The following is a 10,115-nucleotide window of genomic DNA, read 5'->3' on the forward strand; positions in this document are numbered from 1 at the left end:
ACTGCCTAAGTCGAGTTTGATACAGGGGGCACTCAGAACTCCAGGAAGCAAGTTCAGTTGGCGTTTGATCTTCAGGATTTCTTGTCACATTTGCATTGTGACAATTAATGCATTTTTGGATGTCTGAGACACACTCTTTGTGTTCATGCCCTTCGGCGCAAATCGGACAGCATGGGGACTTCTTGCATGTGACAGATCTATGGCCGTACTCTGAGCAGCGATAACAGCGGAGCACGTTTACACATTCAGAGATCTTGCAGCGCATCCAACCCAGGTTGACATCGGATTATCTGTGTGTTTTTCGTTTCGCACAATTCGTATCACCGTCAGGTTGGCAGGCTGAGGAAAATTATTTTGCTGAATTAGTTTTTCCACGAAGTTTTCCGCAGTGATGTCGTCAGTAAAACCAGCAACTTTTACTCTGGGTTTTAGAGCTTTCTGGACGTCGGCGTTATACTTCTCAGACAGGTTCGCTTTCACTGTACTGAGCAATTTAAGCGCTGATTCACGGGAGTCACATCTAACAGTTGCTTCTCCATTGGGTCGGTAATATACCTCTTTAACACGCAATGAAACTGGGTCAAGCTTGCCTTGAATTTCCTGCTTTGTAACAGTCGCAACTTGCTGCTCGATTGGTTTAATGATGACTGTTCGCTCTCGCTTCACAATTGCATTGGACTTAGCTGGATGTGTTTCTGCAAAGTTACACAGGGGTGCGCTTTTGGGCGTATTCTCATTGCCAAAGTTATCACTGCTAGGTGGAACAGTCAAAAATCGACGTTTGCCCGACCGAAGTTGACCTACTTCCATGGAGTCGCAATTAGAGTTTGACTGTTTGTGCACCGGAAGATCACCTCACTGAAAGCCATTCGATGAAGAAAATAACAAAACAAATTTTTGTTTTCCTAATTAGTTGATTTCAACAGAAAAATGAATAACGTAACTAAATTTTCTCTTAATTTTGAGAGATTCTCAAATAATAGTTATTGAAAATTATTATTGATTTTGATTCAAGACGCACATCATACGAAATGACAGCAAGTAGCTAAGATGCACACCTCACTGAAATACATCAAGGTAGCGACAGCAACTATGTTCATACACGCTGGGCATAACGGTTAAGCACGTAGGTAGTTGTCTCAGCTTGGAAAGCTTGTTTTATCCTGGACGCAACTACCTGAACCAGTACACAAAAAAAACAGAAATTCAACTGACCTCATTTTGGTTTTACCTAGTTTTTCTTTAAAAACATTTCAATAAAGGGATGATTTTTATTGACATTTTTTTCAATACATGTGCACTGAAAATTGAAAGTATTGTTGAAAATTGTCAAAATCATTTTATTTCGGATTTAGTCGATTATATAGTAACATTTCAATTATTAACCAATGTAATATGCAATATGATAATTATTTTTCATCGTTTGAGATTCCAAACTAGATGTGGAATAAGTTTGAAGTTTTTTTTGTAGTGCTGGATAGTGTTTGTGACTAAATAGAAAAAAAATATACCTTTATTCTAAAATTCAAATCAATCAATTTCCAACAATCCTTAAATACCTTTGGCTATTTCGTCTCATTTAAGATTGCAGTTTATAAAAAGATAACATTATGAGAAACATAACTCTGTATTATATTTACGTGTGAATTACTGACATACGGAATTTTTCAACAATTTAATTCCATACCTTTCTTCCGTCGGTCGGTGAAACAAAACGTTTGAAATATCCTATGTTGTATTTTACGATGAAGCAGTTTAATTCAACAATGAGATTAGTTGAATTCTAGTCGTTTGTGTCTTGGCTGAAAAGGTAGTGTAACGGCATATGCAATTGTGTCTGGACTAAAACAAGCGTTAGAAGCTGAGACAAGCGTTTCAAGCTTTAGCTCATGTAGCTTTTCAAGTTTTGTGCTTTAGCTTTTTAAGTTTTGTGCTAGGATGAAACGTTCGTGTCCAGACTGAAACTGACAGCATCAAACCAACAACGTTGGATTATTGTTTGCAACAAAAATTTAGTTCGCCCAAATATTAACTAGACGAAACCAAAAACTCAATTAATTTTTTAGTTGAAATTGTGATGAATCGGTTTTCCGTGCTGCAGTCATTACGGCAGCTTTCCTCTTTCTAATTGATGTGGGGTGGCCCACACTGGCTTGAACAACGTCAGCATATGAATGAACATTTAAGTTTTCGCAGGAGTTAACATTCACGGACGCTTGTTTGCTAGACTGGAAAAGGTCCGCAAGTTGCTGCTTGATCCCGCTTTCGATTCTACTCACGCATTCATTCAACAACTTGTTGGTCAGCTCATGTTGTGCCTTCTGTAGTTCAGCAACCGCGCTCTGTAGTTCCCCGCATTTTTTCAGTACATCATTCAGGCAAGACTGTTTTTACGACAGTCAAAACACACATATCGTAGCGCATTATTGCTTTTAAGGGCACTTGCACTAGCGGTATTGAGATCCGCACATTTCTCATGTAGGATGTGATCGCAGCCGCCGAAACAATACACACGATCACTTGCTGACGAAATTTTCAAGGCACACGCACTGCACAGCACAGTAGTCATCTGACTATCGGTGTTTCACGCTCTTCTTTGCTTCGCCCCGCGACAGGCCAACGAAGCAATAATAAGCCGCTGGTCACTGGTTGGCTTTTGTTGTGTCTGACCGGTGGCAATAGCAAAGCGTTTTATCGCTTTAGTTAAGTAGATTGCACTTTAAACGTTAAACAAACCGTATCACCTTACAGAAAACTTTTTCACGCACCCGCTGGTGTCAATTTTGCGGCGGTAATTGATCTTTTTCCCGATCGAAAATTGATTTAATTAGACCACAACAATTAACATCACCCGAACGAATTCAATCACGGACAATCATAATAAAATATCAGGATAATGTGAACAGAAATTACGAAAATCGTGATTAAGATCTTGAAATCAAGAACATAAATAAACATAAATCTCTACTTGTGACTAAAATATCACGACAACGTAAATAGAAATCACGAAAATCATGGCAAAGTTCCTGAGCTCATGAACATAAATCACATAACTCGTGATAAAAATGTCAAAAATCGTGACTAAGATCCTGAGATCATGAACATGAATTACTCTACTCATGACTAAAACGATAACGTGAATAGAAATTACGAAATGTGCGACAATGATCCTGAAATCATGAACGTAAATCCCTCCAGTCTGACAGAAAAATCCGATAGCAAACTCATAAATAAAATAGCACCGTAATGTGATGAGAAATCACAAAAATCGCGAATAAACTCCTGAAATCATGAACATTGTTTGACTGTCGGCTGTGTATTCCCAAATTATGAACAAGAATCATAGCAAAAACTAAACATGTCTAGGGAACAACAACAGTAACCCAACCAAACATTCGAATGTAACGCCATGTATGTACTTGGGGTGAACTAGTTTTTTTAGAAACACAAATAGTTTCATGAATACGAGGTTTATTATTCACAATTTCAGGAAATTGGTCACGATTTTCGTAAATCGTTCAGTTCACGAAATCATGATCTTTTGTTCATGAATTTATGAACGGATTTTTTTCCGTGAAGTGATTATTCGAATTCAATATCAGTAATAACCATGCGTCTCCATTCACAGTTTTTTTTTTAAATTTTGACAGCTTATCGAAAGTTTTCGCAAAACTAACATAGACTCATTTTAGAAAGATAATTAAAAGCTTTAGAATGAGTATAGTGTGATCGCGGGCATTCACGAGCGTCGTTGTTGGTATCGCATCAGAAGTTCGAATTCAATAAAAACTCGTGACAAACACTTTACGAAATTACACGGTTTACACCATAGTTAGTGATAACGTTCAAATTATATCTTCATATAAACTTGCAGTAAAAAGAGAACCCGTTAAATTGACTAAATCAATAATCAATCATGAAAAACTCAATAACGACTTCCAAAATTTCATAGAAAACATCGAGTTGATTGATGATGTAGATGTATGTCTTACAAATATCATCACAACCTACAATTCTTTACTTGCGGAAAACACTAGAACGGTCTCCAAAACGCTTAAATGTAAAGGCGTTTTTTGCCCCTGGATCAATTTCGATTTGTGGACACTGATTAAAATCAAAAGTAATTATCTGAAACGAGTAAAAAATAACCCCAATGATGAAAACCTCAAAGCTCTTCTGCAACACATAACTAAAAAAGTTAATGTAATGAAAAAGCGGTGCAAAAAGGCTTACTTTGAAAACCTTCTATCCAACACAACTCATTCAAAACTTTGGAAAAATATTAATACCATTTTTGGTCGTTCAAAGTCGGATGTTCCCATCAGCCTAATTTGTGATGACATCAGAGTCACTGAAACTAAAGAAGTATGTAATGTTTTCAACGAATATTTCTCTAGTATTGGCAAAAATTTGGCTGACAATATTCCCACGAGTCCCAACTCAAATCCTATTACAAATATACAACACGTCCAAGAAACAATCTTCTTGCGTCCTGCAACCATAAACAAAGTGATCCTTTTGATTAAAGACCTCGAAAAAAATAACAGTTGTGGTCCTGATAAGATCCCCGCTAGTGTTCTTAAGAGTAACTGTACCACTTTTGCAAACATCCTAACCAAAGCTTTTAATTTAATAATTCAAACCGGCAGGTACCCAGACTGTTTAAAAATAGCCCGAGTAATTCCAATTTTCAAAGCTGGTGATCCAAACCAACCTTGCAACTATAGACCAATTTCAACATTGTACGTTTTCAATAAAATTCTTGAGAAATTGCTCATCACTCGACTACTCGAGTTTTTGAACAAACACAACATAATTTACAACTACCAGTATGGGTTCAGGCAGGGCTGCAGCACTTTAATTGCAATGACCGAACTAATTGACTCCATCATTAGTCAAATTGATAGCAAAAGAATTGTTGGTGCCCTTTTTCTGGACCTAAAAAAAGCATTCGATACTCTGGATTACTCAATCCTGCTTAAGAAGTTAGAATGCTATGGTATCAGGGGATTAGCAAATCATATTATTCGTAGCTATCTGTCGTATAGGAACCAATTCGTATCTATTGGAGACTCGTGTAGCTCTTATAGACCAATAGAAATAGGAGTGCCCCAAGGCAGTAATATTGGGCCACTGTTATTTTTATTGTATATCAATGACCTAGGTAGACTCGGGTTAAAAGGGACTCCTCGTCTTTTCGCGGATGACACAGCGTTGTTCTACCCGAACAACAACTGCCTGGATATTGTACGCGACATTGAATCGGATTTAAAAACACTAACGACGTATTTCAACGAAAACCTTCTTTCCTTGAACCTATCAAAAACTAAATACATGCTGTTTCGTTCATCTAGAAGAGCTATAGGCGTGCATCCAGACCCAAGAATGGGACAGTCTGTAATTCAGGAAACTAACTGCTTCAAATATTTAGGACTTCACTTAGACCCCACACTCTCCTGGATTGAGCATATAACTAGAGATGGTCGGGTTCGGGTTTTTAGACCCGAAATCCGGACCCGACCCGAACCCGACAAGTTTCGGGTCGGGTTCGGGTTTTATAAATTTATGCTTCTCGGGTTCGGGTCGGGTTCCGGGTTTTCAAATTTGAAATTCTCGGGCTCGGGTCAGGTCCGGGTTTTTAAAATTTTGAACTTTCGGGCTCGGGTCGGGTTCGGGTTTTTCAAATAAGGAATTGTCGGGGTCGGGTCGGGTTCGGGGTTTGAACAAAACGACCCAACCATTTCTTGACGCTGTCTATACACAAAGCCCAATCTCTTTTTATACTTCGTGATACGAATGGAAGACACATATAACCGTACCAAATGGTAGCACCTTTAAATCACTAGAATTCGTCGTTTGTTCTGGTGCTTAAATATAGTATTTTTTCATTCTTGTATAAAATTATTTCCTTTCAGATTCGCAAACTGACTGAATTATTTTATGTTTTAAAGGAACATTCATGAGAGAGCATTCAACAATACGTGTCTCACATCTAAAATCTCTTTGCGATTTATTTTTAATGATAATTAGTAATAAATCAAGTCAACAGGAATTTATCGGAAACTATTGGTTCAACTGTCTGTTTTAAAATATTAATTTTGACAGGTACTTTAAAACCGATATGTAGGCCGCGGTCAGAGTAAACGCGTAAAACTCATCTAAAGCGTACAGCAAATAGTGTCAAAGCGAGTAGAAATCTACGGGAAGTAGAAACAATAAAAAAATCTATTGATGCGCTCCTGATTGGTCGTTTTGACAGTCGCGAGAAATCGAGCAGTGCGTGTTGCGAGTGGGTGCGCGACGTTAGGCATACATACGTTAGGCATAAGTACGTTAGGCATAATGGACGTTCGACACAATGGACGATTGGCATAATATACGTTTTTTCAGATTAGAAAAAGACGCTTTGCTATACCATACCTTCGCATAACTTTAGCGAGAGACTCCAAAATGAAAAATACCATGCGAGATATTTAATCCTTGCAAGTGTAGAGTTTTTTTTCTATTTTTTCTCTGGACGAGATGAAGAAAATGTCCCTTCATTTAAGGGAACAGTTTAGGTACAAGTTCATTTCAAGCCTCTTAGATGTATTACCAATGCAGTTGCGTCCAAATATTTAAAAAAAGAAAAATAATGAACAGACATTAAGTTTTTGTTTACAAACAACATGGGCATGAAGGGGTGTGCGTTATTTTTATTTATTTCGTCTTCGGCATATACCGTACAGTTAATTATTAATACAATTGTTAACGTCAATATTAAAAATTTTCAATTGCTAACTTATAACTAAATTTAGTGGTATGCAGGTCGTAAACTAGAGCAGTTTCGTTGAATTTGCTACAACATCTGTTCACCGGATTATTCTGGCCATAAGCTGTACGATGTCTAGGAATCCACAAAGGCGGACGATTCCTTATACCACGAGGAGGAACAAACAATCAATTCATACCTATTCATACCTTAATATAAAATAGAACGATTTTAAACAAGAGTTTTAGCCTATTTTAGAGATGTGTAATTTGTTCTACATCTTTTATTTGAGTTATTGAGGTATTTACAATACAATAAAATGTTGATCGAGTTTTATCAGCTTCCAGAGTAATTCTACAACATCAAAAAATTTAAAACATTTGCGGGTGGTAACCCGAGGCTGTTATCACCACAAAAAGTTATTTCCTTAAAGGATACTTCAACATGACTAATGCTTAACGTCCATTATGCCAATCGTCCATTATGCCTGACGTCCATTATGCCTAACGTACGTATGCCAAACGTCCGTATGCCTAACGTATTTATGCCTGATGGGGAACACCCGTTGCGAGTGCACTTAACGGTAATATTTTTTGCTATATATTGAATATTAATTGTCCATTAACCCTACACCCAAAACATACCCGGTAAGATTCGCTTACATTATTGCAATAAATGCGTGCGAAAATTGCAAGCGTTCTGGTAATGTGCAAAAATTGCAAGAATCTTCCTTGCATGTAATGCAAGAAACAGAAAAAACGAGTTTTGCCTATGTATTAGCGATGCATGTGTATTGGTGACCAATATGCGTTAGATAAAAAAGACAGCTGGTATTGAAAAACGAACCTTACACGAACAGATCACTAATCAATACCTTATCCATCCAACCATGCTATCAGATAATTGTAAGTGGATAAAAGTCATATATAAATATTTGGATGAATTCACGATTAATGAAAAAAGTAAAGCACGCACCCCTAGATTTGAACTCATGCCATTGAGTATCGTAGCACAGACCATAGGCACTGATCTATTCTTACACATAAAAGCCGAGCGTTAAAAGTCGTACAATCAGCACATCCGGAATTCGATGCTGCCTCGTGTGTAATGAATAAGCCACAATATTGCGTTTGAAGATGTTGGTGAGAAATGAATAAAAAGCAGACGGTGAATAAAAACTCGGCGTGCGTTGCCATACAAACCGGCATAGGCACGTGAATGTGGTGGCAATCCTGTGACAGTGTGTTGAAGAAACGTATGTAGATATAGCAAGAGATGAAGTGTTTTATATGCTTGCAAACATTGCAAGCGGCTTTAACTGCAAAATTGCAAGCGATGCTAACATTATTTGCAAGTGATTGTCGCTTACAATTATTGCAAGAGGTTTTTGTTTTGGGTTTCATGACTTTTTATCTAAGTAAACGGTTTTGTGGGATACATTCGTACCCCAGAACTAAAATCGCTCTAATATGCCTAATTTTTATTAAATTTATAATTAAATTGGATAGTTCTATTCTAAAACATACAATTTTACACAAGTTTTTCGCTTACTATGTATCGATGTTATTCTTTTAAAAAAAGATATAAGAATGTCTTCGGAATTATGTGAACATGACAAAACATTAACGTAAATGGTTTTGTGGGGTACATTTGTACCCCAAACAAACTTTAAGCGGGCACTGTTAAGTTGGTCAAATGCAATAAATAGGTTGTACTTGCTTTAATGGATGTTTTATAATAATCAAATTGATTTATGATAAAGATTGCTTGCAGTTAAAATAAACTGTAACCATTGACTAAAAAGGGCGTTGTAGCCCGGCGACGATTTCACAATTCCCATATATTGAAATCACAAATTTGGTGGTACTGCTGTGGCTAATTACCATAGCTAATTTAATACATGTGATAAATTATACAAAACTGCCTTGCAGGAATGGTTTTACATTTCTTAGAAAAGAAATGTATAGAATTCACTTTTGATACAAAATTAGAAATTTTGGTTAAGTACGACGGGCAAGGTTGTCTAAAACTGTCAACATTAAGTTTTTTTGTTTCCCCATGAGTTAGCGACCGATTTATTCTACATTCCGGTTAATATATCGACGATTTGTAAGTTTCTCATAACATTACAAATTCGACGTTCAATGATAGCAAATAAAAATGCGGATTCTACTCGCCAGTGATTCGTTTTGCCATAGGCAGATATAACTCAACGCGTATGGTGCTACTTCAGATTCGAATGGTTCTACTATTCTAAGATGAGCCTAGGGTGCCTAAAATTAAAAATCTTCGAGATCTTTGGTGGATTCTCCATATTAGCAAGTTGGGTTCGGATCGGGTTTCTCAAATTAAAAATTTTCGGGTTCGGGTCGGGTTCGGGTTTTCAAATTTTAAAATTCTCGGGTTCGGGTCGGGTTCGGGTTCGAAAAAATTGAAACCCGACCATCTCTACATATAACATCTATAGAGAGAAAAGTTGCATCGTTATGTGGGCCTATGCGTAAAGTATGCTCTTTTGTTCCCCAGCATGTACTTCTAAAATGTTATTATGCGCACATCCACTCATTGCTGAACTACCTTGTATCTGTGTGGGGCCGTGCCAGTATCTCGAATCTGAAAAAGCTACAAACGCTTCAAAACAGATGTCTTAAAATTATTTATAAAAAACCATTTATGTACCCTACTATATTGTTATACAATAATAATGCCCATAACATTTTACCTTTGCTTGGGTTGACTAACTACCAAACAATAATATACATCCACAATGCTTTGCATAATACTATTGCTAATAATAATCTAGAATTGACAACAGGCATTCGAGCTCACAGCACTAGACAAGCCAATCATTTATTATACTCCAGAGTATCCACGAACCTTGGTCAAACACGCATTTCTTTCATCGGACCTAAGTTATTCAACCAACTTCCTACTGATTTAAAGCAAATCCTAACATGTCGCACTCGTTTCCAAGCAAAATTGAAAATAATTTTAAAAAATAAAATAGGAGAATTTTTAATATAAACTTCGTTCACCACCAATCGAGCTTATTCCTTTAGCTATAATTGGTTAACTTTCTTTTTAATAAAAACAATTGATAAATGCATTTTTTCTAGCAATAAGTAATAAATAAATTTAAATTATTATGAGCTTCCTGCAAAGCTACGATGGGTACTCGCCGTAGCTTCTTGTCAAATTTTGTGTTTTGTCGGTCTCGTATTGTTTTTTTTTTGTTCTCAGCGTTTCGGCGATTCGTAACTTTGTTTTGTTGTGCTGACCTTTTTTTTGTACGCTGAAAACTGATGTGTCCACTACCAGGGGGCTCCGTTTGTGAGCTTTTTGGTGTGAGGGTAAGAGGCGGGCT

General features: G+C 37.0%; 1 protein-coding gene across 1 annotated transcript in view; it reads right to left on the reverse strand.

The window, feature by feature from the left end:
- Positions 1-237: 237 nt before the first annotated feature.
- LOC131680790 (connectin-like) overlaps positions 238-10,115 on the reverse strand; it is a 75,632-nt gene continuing 65,754 nt past the window's right edge. The window contains exon 3 of the mRNA XM_058961501.1: positions 238-800. Within this exon, the coding sequence (XP_058817484.1) occupies positions 238-800 (563 nt within the window). The remainder of the gene's footprint in view (positions 801-10,115) is intronic.

The sequence above is a fragment of the Topomyia yanbarensis genome, chromosome 2 (genome assembly GCF_030247195.1).
Source record: "Topomyia yanbarensis strain Yona2022 chromosome 2, ASM3024719v1, whole genome shotgun sequence".
NCBI lineage: Eukaryota > Metazoa > Arthropoda > Insecta > Diptera > Culicidae > Topomyia > Topomyia yanbarensis.